The sequence below is a fragment of the Tenebrio molitor genome, chromosome 4 (assembly GCF_963966145.1).
Source record: "Tenebrio molitor chromosome 4, icTenMoli1.1, whole genome shotgun sequence".
NCBI lineage: Eukaryota > Metazoa > Arthropoda > Insecta > Coleoptera > Tenebrionidae > Tenebrio > Tenebrio molitor.
In genome coordinates, this window is record NC_091049.1 from 29,212,675 (window position 1) to 29,230,865 (window position 18,191).

An 18,191-nucleotide genomic window follows, 5' to 3' on the forward strand; every position below is an offset into this window, starting at 1 on the left:
GAGTTGTACGGTGATGATTTGGTCGAGATTTTCAAAATAATTAAAAAAAACATTCTGCATTTTCCCAACAATAATATTTTAGGCATTCCGCTTCAAATTTTCATGTTGACGGAATTGTTTCTTCACGATGATGAAAAATATTCTCATTTGCTGAATGAGACGTTCTCGGCGGCCGACTTGTACCAGCATTTTGTCGACCAAAAATTCAAAATTCATTTCAAAGAAAAGGAACATTTGGACGACAAAATCGACGCAATTTACGCGACAACGAACTTTACCAAAACATCAGTGATTGATGATTATAAAAGGGTGGCGGCTGCGACATATTTGAGCAATGACCTCGTAGGCAATTTAGATTGTCAGGAATTTTTAAAAAATATCCAAAACGATAAAGATCCTTTCGTTCGTTCGGCGAATATTTCGCAGCTTTGTATGTTTCGGAAAGTTCTAGTGAGATCTTCCAAAACGACGAGTTTATGTACAACGAAGAGTACAACAACATTCGATTCTTTTTTTATCTAATTGTGTCTGAAAACAACATAGCTCACATCGCGGTGTTGTACAATAACTTTAAACTTTTGGAAGAATGTAATGAAGAAGAGTTAATATGCAGGGACAAGATTGGGCGTACCGCTTTCGACCTAGCACTCAGCAGGCGTAGAAAGTACCCTATTTTGCAAACTAGTAAAACAAGCAATGGGTACTATATTTATTACTGGAACGTAAAACTCGCACAGTTTAAGGATGTCGCTTTTCAAAAAATTTTGGACTTTTTGTCGGGTTATAACGGGACCAGACAAAATTCACTTATTTTTGACAATAACTTTCTGCTATTACCTTTTATTGCATTATCAGACGAAGAAAAATCAATAATTTCTAGATCTAGAACCAAATTATTGATAAACCTTCTGTTTTACGCGATACAAATTGATTATTCGCACATATTTGCACAATTCGGAAATCTACCTTTCATAAAAACTGACTACAGAGAAACTCTTTTACACTTGGCGATCCGCAATGAATCAATTAATAGTTTGGAATATATATTGTATAACAAAAAATATAGAAATTACCTAATTGAAAACACAAAACTTCTAAGTACAATGTGTAATTTCAAATTTGCCAAAATTTTGAATCTTCATAAAATAAATCTAAATGTGGGAGACTCTGACAAGAACACACCCCTCCATCATGCTTGCGAGAGCAGCAATCTTGAAGCAATCTATTTTTTAATTCAATCTGGAGCAAAACTAAATGTGAAAAATAAAAAAGGTGAAACTCCTTTACACTGTGCTCTGGATTGTAGCTCCGTAGAAGTGATGCAACTGCTGATTCAAAATGGTGCCGATGTGAACGTTCGAGATAAGTCCGGTAAAACCGTGCTGCATTGTGCTTCTGAAATTCAGGACTTTTCTCCAGAAATTTTAGAATTACTGATCGAAAATAATGCAGATTTGAATATTGTCGACACAAATGGTCAATCTCCGATACATTACGCTTGTCTGAAAGGCTCTGCTGATACTTTAAAGTTTCTAATTCAAAACGGAGCCGATGTCAATTTAACAAATAAGGCCGACAAAACTCCGCTGCATTATGTCTGTGATGATCAACACATTTCTGACGAAATTGCAACAATTTTGATCAAAAGTGGGGCACAACTGGATGCAGTAGATAAAAGTGGTCAGGCTCCTATTCATTACGCGTGTCAAAAGGGTTTTTCTGAGAAGGTAAAACTGTTGGTTAAAGGCGGTGCAAGAGTGAACCTCGGAGACAGAAAGAGAAAAACTGCTCTGCATTACTGTTGTCAATATGAGAAGATTTCTGACGACGTTGTGAAGTTGGTGATTAGAAAATCAGCGGATAAAGATATCACAGACAAAAGTGGATATGCTGCCATACATTACGCTTGCATGAATCCTTCGTTTAAAAAGCTGAAATTATTAATTCAAGAAGGCGCCAGTGTCAATATTACAGATTCGCGCGGACAAACAGTGTTGCATTATGCATGCCAGCACAAGTCTATTTCTCCTTATTTTATGGATATCTTAATTGAAAATAATGCAGATTTAAATGTTGTCGATGAGTCTTCTCGTACACCTCTCCACTACGCTTATCTAAATGGTTTTTGTGAAAAAGTCAAATCATTGTTGATTCAAAATGATATTCGTGTGTATATCCCAGACGAATTTGGTAGAACTCCATTACTCTATGCTTGTGAAAATCCGAAAATTTCATCCGATTGCATCGAAACGCCTTATCAAAAAATTTTTCAAATTCTTCTTCGGCCTGCGGAGCCGTCTGCCAGTCTTCGTCTTTTATACTCCCAGCGGCATGCTGAGCACTAGTCCCTTTCAGGGACGCTTTGTAATCTGATTGAGATGTGTTTGCTTTGTGTTTAGATTTAATTTGTTTCTGTTTTTTGTTATATTGTTCTATGTTGTTTGATTTTTTGTTATGTTTAATTATTAATGTTTCACCAGTGAGAAATTTTATTTGATTCCTAATTGTGTTTTCACCAATTTTATTCTGTTTAGCAAACTCTTTTAAGGTAATATTTTTAGAAGTAGGATCTCCTTTTTGTGCTAAAAAATTTAATGCTAATTGTCTTGATCGCATATTATTTAAATTCTTAACTGATGGAATACTAGACTCTGTTAACGTATAATCTTTTTTAATTATTATATTTATCTTTTGTTTAGCTGACTGTTCCCTTTTGGTATTATGAGCCATTTATTATGAAATAATATCTTTCTAATAAATGGAGAGTGGAGAGACCGAATATTGTCAGATTGATCATGAACAAACATCTCCGAATAATGAGTCGTTATTAAGAAAATGTTCCATTTGTCAAACCATAAAATCTCCTTCAAATTTTGTTAAAAGTAAAAATCAGAAATATGGAATCGGATACGTGTGTTGTGATTGTAAAAAAAGACGAAATGATAAATTTACTTGTAATATATGTATGTTTTATGGATGTACCGATACGATATAAAAAAAGACATTTCAAAAAAATATGGCATGAAAAATTAGAAAAATATACAGTGAGCGGCAAAAGTATGGAATAAATTTCTTAAAAATTAAACAAAATTTTTTTCAAAAAAATCTTTGGACAGGTCAATTTTAGTTTATAAAAATACATATTTTAATATAAAATAAAATTACAAGCAGTCATTTGTTTTGGAGTTATGACGTCATCGATTATTTTTTTAAATGGATACCCCCTATTTTTTTTCTTGATTATGATAGCCCTTTTAATTGTCTAAACGCCAGTGTAAAAATTTTGTTACCTTACATAAGGAAATTTTTGAGAAAAAAAATAATAAAGTTGGAAAAAATAAATTTTTTTCACGATCGGGAGTAGAAATCAACTTTTCGGATGTCAACATCGTGACAGAAGTAGAGCAAATGAAAACTCCCTAGGGAGCAAATATTTGCTCCCTAGGGAGTTTTCATTTTTTTGACAGTTGTGACAAAAATCTAATGGGAGTTTTCATTTTTTTTGACTGTTGTGACAAAAATCTAATTGTGTTGTCAAGGCAACTACTAATTCCATTAAATTAATCGAAAGATGACAACTCATTTGTCATCATTTTTTTATTCTTAAAATTTGAGATTTTTGTGCTGTTTCTACTCCCTACCGTGAAAAAAATAGTATATATACTTCTGGAGAGAATGCTCATTTTTCCCTCGGTGCTTTGTAGCCCTCGGGCTTCGCCCTCTGGCTACAAACTGCACCTTAGGAAAAATCATGCATTTCTCTCCCTCAATATATAATATACTATTATAACGAACAAAAACAAGTCAAAAACTGTGTTAGTCAGTACTTAAAATTATGGAATTAAATGTTTGAATTGCCATCCCCCAGCTTGTTGATAATAAGCAAGTTTATGAAGAAATTCCCCCTGTTTTAGTTTTATCCCAGCACCCAATCAAAATTAAAATTTCTATACGTTGTGTTTTTGTTAAATGAGTCATTTTCGAAAACGTTTTGTAAAACAAATAACACATACGAATGAAATTGACAGTAACATTTGACTGTTTGATTTACTTACTTGATTTTTTGACTTGTTTTTGTTCGTTATAAAATTAATTTTTTCCAACTTTATTTTTTTTTTTCTCAAAAATTTCCTTATGTAAGACAACAAAATTTTTATACTGTCATTTAGACAATTAAAGGGGCTATCAGAATCAGAAAAATAGGGGGTTTCCATTTAAAAAAAGTATCGATGACGTCATCACTCGAAAACAAATGACTGCTTGGAATTTTCTTTGGTACTAAAACATGTATTTTTATAAACTAAAATTGACCTGTCCAAAGATTTTTTTGAAAAAAATTTTGTTTAATTTTTAAGGAATTTATTCCATACTTTTGCCGCTCACTGTATTAACGACTTAAAAGGATAACTTACTAAAACTTTCTAAAAATATAATTAATATAATATCGTGTGTTCCAATAAAAACTCACTCGCAGTAAGCCATGACTATAGAGATAGATAGACTGGTCATGTCGATTTTAGGATCACTGGAAGTAGTTCATTTGTTACTTACAAATTTTCATCATATTGTGAGTGACAGATAACCTATAAATTTACTTTAGTAGTTCATTTCACATCTGGTACTAAGACATACTTCACTTTTGTCATGGCTTGCTGCGAGTGAGTTTTTTGTGGAACACACGATATAATATACATATAATTAATTAATATAATATAATTAATTGAACAAATTAATAAAGACAGTTCGTCTTCGACTCACGAGATAGCTTCGCTATCGAGTTCAGCGAAGCCTGGTGAAGCCAGCCCAGAGGCGAAGCCGAAGCCTCACCATGAGCCGTCCTCGATGGATAAATATTTTTTAACACCACGGACAAATAATGAGATTGTCCTAAATAAACTAAATTTAAAAAAATTAAAAACCATTGCAAAAAGACTGGGCTTAAGAAACTATTCACAATACAACTCGAAGACTAAATCAGACCTCATAAAATTAATTCTAAAAGAAGAGCTCGATGCTGGCGACTGGTTTAATAAATTAAGTAGACTCAATATTAAAAAATTAAAATCGATTGCTGAAAAACTAGTTATAAAAATAAAGCAAAATAGTAAAAAAACATGAAAATTTAAATAGGTACTGTTCTTAAAGAAATCGAGTCGCAAAGTTTAGAGGAGTTATTATTAGAGGAAACCATGTCAAAAAACGAATAGACTCAGAATACAACGATAAAAGAATTAAGAAAAATTGCTAAAGAAAAGAATATCAAAGGTTACTCTAAAATGAAGAAGGCAGAATTATTACAAAAAATTAACGACCAACCGTTCGCTTTCGAAGATAGTTATTTTAGAGTTTTCAAAAAAATCTAAAATTAAAATAATAGAAGAAAAAACAAAAGCTGAATACACTAAAAAATGGAGAAGACACAAAGTTTACTATAAGGTTATATTAGTGGAAGACTGGCGGGGCCAGTCCAGAGGCAAAGCCGAAGATGAAGAAGCACCCGAGTCTGATCTTTCAGACATAATTATGAAAAAAATTACTGTCATTAGAGAGGATTTAAATGAAATGATTAAAATAGTAAAACTGAAAACAAATTTCAAAGAAGGAGATTTAATGAATATAATGATTAATCATCCTGATCTTTGGAATCCTATTTCCACAGGGTTATCAAGAACTTCTGATATTGACAATTTATTAAACAAAATTCAAAGTATCTTAACTTCAAATCAAGATTTAGATATATACGGTTGCACATTTCATGCCGAAGTTGTTAATATGCCTAGAGGTGCTACTAATGCGAAAAGATTATTAAATATAACAGAAGACTCACGAACAAAGAAAAGCATAACACCGATAAAAAACAAAGATAATTTATGTTGTCCAAGAGCTGTTATTGTTGGATTAACTTATCATATAAATATTATACTTGGTAGAGAATATGATCATAATGATATAAGATACATAAGAATGGGAAGAAATTTACAAACTACTTTAGCTCAAGAATCAACTTGGGGAATATAACAGAAATTATTTTACTTTAGATGATATTGCGAATATAGAAAGATTATTAAATATTCAAATAAAAATCGTAGCAGCCGAATGTTTGAATTCTATAATATATTCAGGACTTGAAAAAGATGTAAAAGTTTATTTATATAAAAATGGAAATCATTTCGATACAATCAATAGTATGACAGGTTTCTACGGTCAGTCTTATTATTGTGAAAAATGTGATAAACCATATCAAAATAAAGACGGACATAAATGCAAAACGAAGGATAAAATATGCGTAATGTGTTTCAAGTCTAATCAAATCACAAAGAAGACTCTTCAAAAAGAATATATTGTGAAAAATGTAATAGATATTACTTTAATCAAAAATGTTTAGAAAATCATTCAGAAGTTTGTGAAAGATTTCATAAATGCTTAAAGTGTAATAAAATACTCAAAAGATGTGATAAAATGGTTGACGAAGGTAAAAAAATGATTGAAGAAGGAAATAAAATAATTGAAGAAGGAAATAACAAGAAGGGTAATCAAATAATTAAAAAAGGTAACAAAATGATAGAAGAGGGTAGTAAAGAACACAGATGTGGATGGGAAAAATGTCGAAATTTTTATAAAGAAGTTGAAATATTAAAACATAAATGTTATATGCAATGGAAACGACAAAAAGGTGGAATCTGTCAAACAACAATGAAAGACGGTGATAAAATATACAAAGTAAAAGGCTGTGAAAACTGTAACAAAAAAGGTTGTACTAAAATATACTCTAAAGAAAAAATTAAAAACAAAAACTATTGGCTTTATCAATGCAAGAAATGCAAAACCTGTGTTAAAAAACCGTTGGATGATGAAGAACCTTTTGTGTGTGTTGACTGTGGTTCTAGAAAGCATACAAATAATTGTACCTATACAGAAAAATATTTATTCTTTGATTATGAAGCGATGCAAGAAACAGGCAAACACATCGCTAATTTAGTTATATCTCACGATTTTAGCGGAAATGTTAATTCTTTTAAGACTAACGAAGATTTCTGTAAATGGTTAATTTCTAGAGATCATCGAGGACACACAGCTATTGCACATTATTCTAAAGGTTATGATTCTTACTTTATTCTAAAATATTGCGTTGAAAACGGTATTAAACCTTTCTGCGTATATAATGGATCTAAAATAATGTTAATGGAAATAAAATCAATTAATTTAAGAATTATTGATAGTAGTAATTTTGTTCAAGGACCTTTAAAAAACTTCCCCAAAACATTCGGTCTAAAAGAACTTAAAAAAGGTTATTTTCCACATTTTTTCAATACAACAGAAAATCAGAACTATATTGGAAAAATACCTGATACAGAATACTATGGTGTTAATTCTATGAAACCAAAAGAAAGGGAAGAGTTTTTAGAGAATGGCATAAACAAAAAAGAAAAGAAAATTATTTGTTTGATTTTAAAAAAGAACTTTATGATTATTGTAATTCTGATGTTGATATATTAAGAAGAGGATGTCTTGAATTAAGAAATCAGTTTCTAGAAATTGAGAATATCAATCCTTTTAGGTATATTACTATTGCAGGTGTTTGCTTGGCTATATATAGATCAAGATATATTAAGAAAGATACAATAGCTGTTGTTGATAATCCGAAAAAAGATCAATATTCTCAACAATCAATTTCATGGTTAAATAGTTTTCATAATCCAAATATAAAACACGCATTAAACAATGGTGAAGTGAAAATATTTGGATCAAAAGTTGACGGATTTGATAAAAAATCCAATACTGTTTACCAATATCACGGGTGTTTTTGGCATGGTTGTACTAAATGTTATAGTTCAGATTTTATTAATAATAAGAATAAAACAACTATGGAAGATCTTTATGAGAAAACAATAGGAAGAAGCGAGGAATTAAAAAAAGCTGGTTATAACTTAATAGAAATGTGGGAATGTGAGTGGACGAAGTCAAAAGAATATAAGAAAGAAATGAAACAAATTGAAGAAGAAATTAAGGAATTGGAAGAACTTAGTCCTAGAAAAGCATTCTTTGGAGGAAGAACGAATGCAACAAAATTGCGCGTTAAGGGGAAGAAAATGAAATATATAGATATTTGCAGTTTATATCCAACAGTACAATGTTACGATGATTATCCAGTTGGACATCCTACTAAACTATTCAAACCTCGTACGTATAATTCAGATTGGTATGGTTTAATAAAATGTGCAATTTTACCACCAAAAGGTTTGTATCACCCCGTTTTACCTGTTAAGAATAAAACCAAATCTGATGATGAAAAACTAACATTTCCATTATGTCAATTGTGCGCAAAATTAAATAATCAAAAAGATAAATGTTCTCATACGGAATCTCAAAGAATTATCAGAGGAACCTGGTGTACCAACGAAGTAAAAAAAGCAGTTGAAAAGAGTTACAAAATAATAACTATTGATGAGGTTTGGCATTTTTACGAAAAATCATCAAATTTATTTAAAGGATATGTGAAAGCGTTCATGAAAATTAAATTAGAAACAAGCCCTTGGCAGGATGATTTTGAATCAGAAGAAGAATATAGAAAAACCATAAAAGAAAATCTAGGTATTGGGTAAAATAGAAAATAACCCTGGAAAGAGGGCTGTTGCGAAAATATGCTTAAATTCCTTATGGGGTAAATTTGGGCAAAGACAAAATATGGGTGCAACAGAATATGTTACAGATGTTAGAAGGTTTTATGAAATTTTATTAGACGAGAAACTTGATAATATACGTATAAACGATATAAATGAAAATATGTTACAAATTGATTATAAGTTAAAAGATTGCTATATAGAAAATGATTTCAATACCAATATATTTATAGCTGCTTTTACAACTGCAAACGCAAGACTAAGATTATACGAAATGTTAGATAAATTAGGAAAAAGCGTAGCATATTATGATACAGATAGTATTGTATATATAGATGATGGAAAAAACACTGTTAAAACAGGCTGTCTATTGGGACATTGGACAGACGAATTAGGTAAAGGCGTATGGATAATAGACTGGATATCAACAGGCCCAAAAAGTTATTGTTATAAGACTAATACAGCTAAAGTTGTTTGTAGAATAAAAGGATTTACGTTAAATTATGAAACGTCCGAAAAGATTAATTCCGATAGTATAAATAATATTTTAGAATACAAAGACAAAAAAATCAGTACACAATATAATCGAATTACCAGAGATTCTAAATTATAAAGAACTTTTAAATAAAATAGAAACAAAAGAATTTGGTTTTGTTTATGACAAGAGAATTATTCTAGAAAACGTTGATACAATACCGTTTGGATATTAATTAGACAAAAAAGAAATTAAAGTAGAACACTGAGTGATGCAACATAATATCTCTCTTTTTAAAAAACATTATTAAAAAATATTTCGGAAGATAACATAATTATAAAGTTGAAAGAGAATGGAATATCTACAGTTTGTTGCATATCAAATGACGAAGAAATTCTGTTTGATCTGACAGAAGGTGAATTGTTGCGAAAAATTGCTGTGAAAAGTGAAAGAACTTGTGCATAAATTCTTAAAATTTGTTTAAAATTGTTATTTTTGTTCTCTTCGATAAAGAAATGGAATATTATTGTACTTTTTTTAAAAAACAAAGCGATTTCATAGGAATGTTATTTATCAACATAAAAGTTGCTCGATTTGATTTTCTGCATGCAACGTATGCAACTATTTATACATACAACTGCGCGCGTCTCTTATTGATCTTGTTGGGACGCATTTCATTTTCGTGAACTGTCAATGGCGTGTGCTGAGAATAAGTAGGTATAGTTTATTTTTTAATCAAAGAACCACAACACCGCAATTTACACACAAAATAGAGGTGGCAACATTGTACACTTTTGACATAGGGTGAAAAATCTCATCATATAAAAATTGAGGTTATTAGAGATATTAGTAGCGCAGCATGTTAATAAAGTTAGTAACAACGAATAACAACTAATTTGAGAGTTTAATAAATGCCTTACTTTGCGAGGCATTTTTAATAACACGTTCAAATTTTATCTGCGAGTTTGCGTACTTTCAAGGACATTAAAAATGACAGACGTTGGCTGGTATAGCCAATAGATATCATTAAATTCCCTAAATTTAGTAAAATTTTATATTTACAAACCTAAATCAACAGGTCGTGGTTCTTTGATTAAAAAATAGACTGTACGTATTAAAAAACAATGATAAAAACCAATAAGTAGATAGTTTTTATTTTAGATAAAATGGATATGAAAAAGTTGATAGAGGATTTTCGTCACTTCCAACGTGAACGACACCAACGAGAAAGACACAAGACCAAATTTGGAAGGAAGAAGATGTTAAGCTTCACCGTCTTGTTGTACGAAAGAAGAGGAGCTGATCAAGTTCTCCATGATGAACAAGCAAACGTAACCGTAAGAGTGTACGAGGATCATATTAATTTTCTAATCAAAGATGAGAGAGTCATTTTGGCTCTTTATAATGCCAATATAATAACGTACGATGACGGGGAACCTGATTCCGATGAGGAAAATGGCGTACCTACGGAAACTGCAACGCTAATAATATATCGAGAAGCGCAAAATGTAACACTAGTGTTTGGTGACTTGACGGAGAAAAGAAACTTCATTACAGCGCTGAGGAACCTACAGTGAGCAAATACATAATATATTATCCTTTTTTTTAATAAACAATGTAAGTGTCAAAATGAGAAAGAATTTTATTTGTATGGTTTTAATTGAAGAAATTTCTGAACGAGGTGTATTGCTCACTCAAATCCGGGTACGTAATGTAAATCTAATTTCTCAATTTTGCCTTTTAAGACGATATGAGCTACTTTTATAGGTACCCGATTTTGACACTGACATTGTTTATTTAAAAAAACGGATAATAGGTTTATTCATTATGTTTTATTCATTTTATAGGAGGGCAAACTCATCGGATTGCAGAACATCAACAAATTAAAAATTAAATTAAATTTTTTTTTTGTAAGAATAAAAACATTAAGTAAAATCAGTTGTCTAACTGTCTATTCTATTGTCTGTGGTTGAGACATAAATGTTCCAAATTAAAAACGGTAAAATCAGCAAAAAAACAAAGTGTTCTGAGGGGGCCTTCTAAATTTCGCACTTTTTGAATTACCTTGAAAATCAGGTTGTTTTCCTTAAAATGATTTTCCAGGCTAATACAGGGCTTTGAAAATCGGGGGTGCTTTCACGATTTTTTCTGCTTTTCTGTTCACCCTTGAAAATCGGGGTGTTTTCCTTAGAAGTGGGCAGTGTGCATAGGGGCCCTTATACTTTTTTATTATATATTTTCATGGCAACTTATTCAGCTAACTCTGATATTTTTCTCATTTTTTCATTTTTCTATTAACAAAGGTGTATCATCAATAAAATAATAAATAAATTATTCATAGTTTTATTTATGTCATGTGACCAAAAGTTGGCCAGTGACAGCACCGGGCTCTCAGGGGTTTTTTCGGGGCAGAGGGCGTGGGTTAGGATATGGGCGCCAGGCAACCTTTTTGAGCTGGTTTCAAACTTGTCCAGTTGCCGGGACAAGTGCTCTGATCTTAAACGTCTAGGGAGCGTGAATTGATACTCGTTGATAATAAAATAAAATTGGGTTTATTCGGTCCAATGCAAAGTTCTCACACAAAATTGGTCGTGCTGTTTTAGTACTGGTTCACACGAGTGTGAGCACGGTTCGCATGTAACCAAATGAATAAAAATGCGGAACCAGTACCTTTAGATGGTCTTAAAATTTACGTGGTCTCAACCAGAAAAGCTTTTCTCTTACAATTGACCGAAACTTAACTTAACAAGAAATCCTTAGACGAGTAATAAATGATTTTTAAAATCTGTGAAAGGAAACTCTCCCGAACCTTCAACTTCCTCCTGTAAATGCTAATGAAATTAACCCAAGGTCAAGGCTTGGTTTTCACCTTGACGATAAACGAAAATTGATTACTACAGGAAGGTGTGAAGTCGGTAAAGCTCCGAAATTGAAATTGATTGCAAAAAAAAACGTTGACAAGAATTCTTACTGTTTTACAAAATACAAAAAAATTTACAAGGAAATGCAGAAATGCTTACGTGAGAAGCGGGAAATTCGAGGCGCTCAAATAAATGAAAATTGTCCGCAATAAGAGTGAGTGTGCGACTTATCTTTCGTCAGATGGTTGTGTGTCCTCGAGGAGCGTCTTTTTGTCGTGCGGTATTATTCCCTAAACGGTGGCGTCACGGTGTGACTAGACGATAACTGGTCTTGTGACGGCTCGAAATAACGATGTGGCGAACGGTCACCCTCAAAACGATGATTCTGGCGAATATATGATATGATATGATATTGATATGCGGTCTGACGATGACCACCCTAAAGAACGATATCCAAAGGAACGACCCCTAACGAATTGACGTTAGTGTTGCGAAACTCAATCGATTCGGTAATTACCTTTCCGCTGAAAGGGGTTGCTCCACGATAAATCGAAGGAGGACTTTCCGGTACTCCTTCGCGGTACGGTACGGTAATTGGCTAGAACTACCCCTAATAGACGAAAGTTAGTGAAGTGAATACGCTAATGAAGGATAATTACCTCTATCTCGCTAGACGCCGAGGGGTTTCTCGACCACGATAAACGGTAACGGTAGTGGTACGGTAAATTTTCGGGTTCTTCGACGGCCCCGAAGGCTGGCAGCACCGGACGATAAGCACCATGGCGTTCGGCAATCCGCTCTCGGGGATGATTGCGGATCCCGAACGCCACGCACGTGATTCGCAGCTCGCGACTTGCGGCACAGCCGCCCGCTCGGCGGTCGCCGACCGAGTCCCCTGATTTCCGCTCGCGATGGGTTTTTTTGGTTACCCCCGTATCTAGGATAGCAACACGAAAGATCTGGGCCTTATTCCGTTGGGCGATAAGGCGTCCCGGTAATTGCACTGACCGCGCATCTTGATGACTACTTCCGGCGGTACTACACTTGCGCGCTAAATGACAGATCATGGCGCCGGTTTGTTTACGTTGGAAATCACCGATCGGAAAATTCAGATGTTGAAGCGGTAATGTGTCGGTGAGTCCGCGCGTAATTCACGATAGATGTTGACGGCTATTTCGCGCAGGATCTCGAAAGGTTGAACACACAAGCATGAAGGAAGAAGGTTAGGGGAAAAGAAGAGAAGAAGATAACTTTCCGGCAAGTCACGGGAACAAAAGGGAATCGGAACTAACTTTGCCGTACGGTTACCCGAGCTGAGAAGAAGAAGAAGAGGGATTGAAGGAAAAGGAAAGGAGAAAGAAGAAAAAAGAGAACGATAAACAGATAGGCCGCAGCTAGACAGCCTAGAGGCGTGAGGCCACCTCAGCCTAGAATTTAGGGGCCCCAAAATTGGCTGGCACAAAGACTCTACAAAGCAAAACTCTAAATGAAAACCGCGAAAGAAACAAACGAAAACCGAAAGTGAAACTGAAAGCGAAACTGAAAGAAAACTGAAAGTGAACCGATAAACTGAAGATTGACTTGATTGACGACACAAACAAACTGAATGATTTCGAAATGAGCGTCCCGAAAAAGGTTACGGCAGGGTGGGCGCGTCGCGACGTCATGTGCCGTGCGTTATCTTGCTAGTTCCTGATTTTCGAACAGCGATCTATTAGTCCCGCGAGCATACCTAAGTAGGACCTCTTGGCCTCCTACCCCGGCCAAACGAATAGTGGTACTTTGACCTGCTACAAGGTCCATATTTGAAAAAGACAACGAATTATTCCACTGCAATGACATTTTCTTTCACGCCGGATGCGAAACTGATAAACGTCAAAATACGAGTACCAACTTGATCTAGAGCTAGGTAAATATGTCCAAAAAATTCAAGCCGTGTTTAAAGAAACTTCGAGCGTGTTTAATATCCCGAAAACGCCCGAATGGACACCAAGTTGTGACTAATGAACAATCGTTTTCAAAGTGACGTTTTATACACTATTTGTCAGTGCAAAATGTGACACTTTAGAGAAGGAAGTAGAAAAAATATTTTTTTGGACATATTTAGCTCTAGATCAAGTTGGTATTTTGACATTTATCAGTTTCGCATCCGGCGTGAAAGAAAACGTCATTGCAGTGGAATAATTCGTTATATTTTTCAAATATGGACCTGAAGTCACCAACAGTTTGTATCCTGAGAAATATATATATTCCTATTTGGTATGTTCATTTAGTTTGTATGTTTAAATTAACGTTTAATAAAAAAGTTGCTTGTTTCGTTTGTGTGTTCCATTTGTTAATTTGGTCGTAGAAAAAGTATAGTATTCAACTCGTTTATAAACTTCTCTAGACACTTGTTTATTAAACACTCGCTCCGCTACGCTTCACTCGTGCTTAACATAAAACGCGTGTCTAAAGTGCCGTTTATAAATCTTGTTGCATAATATACTATAATGCTTCTCTGTTTTGTAGATCCTAAAGTCTATTTTCCCTTTTAACATTATCACCAACCCCTTTATAGCAAAAGTGAGAAATGTAGTCTTATTTGAGCGTTCTTGTAACGTCTTTTACAATTTGTTGTTGTAAACGCAGACTCAAATATGTTTTGATAACATCATCAAATACACATTCAGATTTAGATAGACAATGGAAAAGTATCTGCTCTTCTTGCAGTAAGTATGAAAATGTTTAATGTTCTTCACTATGAATTTTTATTTTTTGCAAAAGCATCATCAAACTTTAAAAAATTTGGTAAGTCTTTCCATAAAACGTTTATTTTTCAATTAATTATGTCTTTTTTACAAATTATGATTTGAGAAAATGCTGTCTCAGCAACCTGTTCAGCTTACTCAATTATTATCGATAATGTTTCATGTAAACTTAAATACTTATTATTGTGGTGGTGCTGAAAACTCGACTTGTGCATTGTGCTTCACAATTTCATGATTTCTAAACAATTCTAGCTGGAACAAACGTTATTCTTTCCATAATGAACGTTCCCAATGATTTGGGCCTCAAGAAGTGAACAACACAACATCGCTGTGCTTGAGCTTGTCAGGATTCCAAAGACTTTCCAGGTAGGTTAAAGCTCTCGAAACTTCTCAAAATAGTTACCTTTAGGTTTAAAGATGAATTTAGCGGCAAAGGAAGTTGTCAAAAACTTGTCCTATGCAAGAGGGCGTTATTCAAAATTTTCGAGTTGGATAGCCGAACTTCGAATATTTCTTTTAAGAAAGTGATCTTATGGAATAAGGCATACTATTTTTTTTCTAGGTACACTACTTATATTTTACAATCTGACAATAAATTAGTATACAGGGTGTTTTTGAAATGCGTGTACAAATTTTAACCACGAGATACTGGCTTCATGTAGAACTCGGAAAAAATATTTAAAAAATTCTATGTCAAAAAATAAAATGACATTTATTTTTTGAGCTACAATTTTTTTAAGTTGCTTTTAGTCTTCTACGTTGTTCCACAACCTCGTAGGCAAAATTTCGCACATTTTAAAAATACACCCTGTATATCATATTTTATAAAATGTACACCCAACACAAAAATTTCCTATCAGGAATGTCATACTCTGACATCAGAGAAGTGCAGCGTTCTTACACATAATTTATTTGTGTTATGAACGAAAGCAAAACAACAAATTAAGCGGTTCCGGTTAACTACCTATTTAATTCTCATTAATTTACTACAGATTATCATATTATAATCCCATTAGTAAATTCCTCACGCACAGCCGGGCCAATATCGTTCTCATGTTTACAACTTTGCTGCTGTTTTACTTGCTGCACTCAGTGGTGGCTCCAAGTTAGATATCTGACCTCACCAATTTTATATAATGTACTTGTTTATTCCAGAATAAGTTCTTTAACCGCATTATTTCATAAATAGTAAAAATATAATTTCAGTTAGATATCTGACCCCGCTATTTAAGCAATTATAATGTCACTTACTCATTACAGTTAGAGTTCTTTAACCGAATTATAGTAAGAATACAATGTTATCCACTATTTCCAAATATCATAGCTAGATTTGTGAGCCCATCATTCATATTCTTATCAAATTATAGATATTTAACCCTGTCACATTAACACTGTTTTCAATTAGTTTCAAAACAAGAAAAACCTATATATATGTCTGTAAGAGCAAGATTGATAATCAGTTGTAATCAGTTGTTATTAGTCGTTGTACCGCCGTCGTGTCTGTAAATAAAGTTCTTTTTTTTTAAACTTGTTTATTTAACAAGAAAATATAATTTCCAGCGTTTCGAAAAAATGCATAATCATAGTCACAGAAGTATATTTACTTGTACAACCACCAAAATTTACATTTCTCTGCAACAAAATATGCAAAGAAAGAAAAACCTATCACACAAACTGAAGTGGAAGGTGTTATGTACTAGAAAACAATAACTATTTATGTAACAAGGCATTAAAGTGACAGTTTATCGAACGAGTTTGCAGATTACGAGACGAGGCGGAGCCGAGTCGAGCAAACGAGTTCGATAGACACTTTACTGCCGTGTTGCAAGCAAGATTTTATCGACTGCTACTTACGAAAGTCAATCTATTTGTTTACTTAGCTATAGATTTATATTTTAGAAAGTAAATAACTATTATAACTAGATAATGGTAATTAAATGGAACCGATTAATAACAAAAGAAATCTATATTAATAACATAATTACATAAACATTTTTGTTTTATAATACAAAAATTTCCGATAATATTGCGGAATCTGGAAAAGTGCCCCAAATGCTTGCAGCGTTTCCACGTTGAATGGCAAGGGAAATCCTCTCAAAAAGGAATTTATTTGATTTTGAATCGCTTGATTCCGCGATAAATATATATACCGATTAGTTACATATATTTATTACACTTCAAAATATTTGTAAGTGAATAGGCATAGTCGGAGTCAGGTAAAGTACCTACTTTACCTGCCTAAACAGAGAAAGTGACAATTTCTCTCCTTGAATCATTACTTCAAAATTGTATTTTTGCTATGGAAGTCAGGTAATAGTTATTTCTCATATTAGCGACAGGTTCTTGCCTGACAAGTTGAGAAGAGACATCGGTGTGCTTTTTTGCGGTTCAGTCACGGTTCCAGAATATGTGCAGGTGAGTGAAAAAATTGTCAAAAAACTTAAACGTAATTTATTGAACTCCAGGCACGAAAATGGCAATGACAATGATGAAGATTAACCTTTTGCAGCCTTTTGAGGAAGTATGAGGTGGAAGCGGTGTCGTACAAGTCTCTCAAAGAGGTTCAGCTCGATTATGACATTTTCATAATGCCCAGAGACTAATGTCGAGTTATGTTGAAAGAAAGGAAGAAGTAAATGGTACAAGAAGCAAATTTTTTTCTTGGGATATACATATGTAGGGATTTTGCAAACAATACGATAAAACTTCAAAAGAAGCTTGTTACTACGAGTATAAAAAAGTAAAAGCATAGATCGAAATCATAATTTTTATATTGTCTTTTGTTATTTATCTAAATAAAATTTTATGATATCGTGCATTCATTTAAATTTATCCTCAAAATTGGTGTTGAAGAGTCTATTGAGAACGCACCACTCGAAGATTTAAACAGCTGATCCGTGATCCGTAATACGTATAGTGCGCTCCAAATCTAAGGTGCTCGATAATAAATAAGGTAACGACAACGGTTGCGACGAATATTTCCATCTCACTTAATTTGGCGTAATGCTAAGTTAATCTGTTTGGCACGTAAAATTTCAAGCCACAAAAATCCCTAAAAATAGTACTCTTCTATCTTTGTCACACTCACGGCATTTGTCGATAATGTCCTCTCTTTTAATTTGGAGTCTCAAAAATGAACAATGAGTTGTCGCTACCTTATTTATCATCGAGAACCTTATCTCTAAAGTCATCTCGACTCTTCAACGCCACCTTTGAGGATAAATTTAAATGAACGCACGACATGTGTGAGTCCTATCGCGGAGGGAGAGCTTAGGATATGACACAATTTTTGTTTTTACACAGTTTCAATTATCTCTTAATGAGAAAAATATATCTGAAAAATTATCACCAACAGGATTCGTCTCATTCACCTGAGAAGTCGACATGACTTTTGACATTTAACAGCAGTGCATGGTGTTCCCAATATTTGAAAATTTATGTTGGCAACTTGAGAATTTCAATTTTTAAGATTCTGACTTGTGTT

The 18,191-nt window shown here is 33.3% G+C and overlaps 1 protein-coding gene and 2 long non-coding RNA genes across 4 annotated transcripts; 2 read left to right on the forward strand and 1 right to left on the reverse strand.

Annotated features, from left to right (window-relative positions):
• Positions 1-274: 274 nt before the first annotated feature.
• LOC138129492 (putative ankyrin repeat protein RF_0381) lies at positions 275-2,345 on the forward strand. Its single transcript, XM_069045784.1, has one exon. It carries the CDS (start codon positions 477-479, stop codon positions 2,343-2,345), a length of 1,869 nt encoding a protein of 622 aa, XP_068901885.1. The 5' UTR covers positions 275-476.
• A 7,363-nt stretch (positions 2,346-9,708) lies between these two features.
• On the forward strand, positions 9,709-11,031 carry LOC138127608 (uncharacterized). Of its 2 annotated transcripts, none has more exons than XR_011158278.1 (3): positions 9,709-9,813; positions 10,258-10,669; positions 10,944-11,031. It is a non-coding gene; the product is annotated as an uncharacterized lncRNA (long non-coding RNA). The 2 variants fall into 2 exon arrangements; XR_011158277.1 differs by lacking the exon at positions 9,709-9,813 and adding an exon at positions 10,048-10,203.
• Positions 11,032-11,629: 598 nt separating this feature from the next.
• On the reverse strand, positions 11,630-12,870 carry LOC138127615 (uncharacterized). Its single transcript, XR_011158285.1, has 3 exons — positions 12,617-12,870; positions 12,475-12,567; positions 11,630-12,425 (listed from the first exon to the last, which is right to left on the reverse strand). It is a non-coding gene; the product is annotated as an uncharacterized lncRNA (long non-coding RNA).
• Between the last annotated feature and the right edge of the window lie 5,321 nt (positions 12,871-18,191).

Bases quoted from the DNA above. Each gene is read 5' to 3' on its own strand.
- LOC138129492 (XM_069045784.1), top strand. From the start codon at position 477: ATGTACAACGAAGAGTACAACAACATTCGATTCTTTTTTTATCTAATT.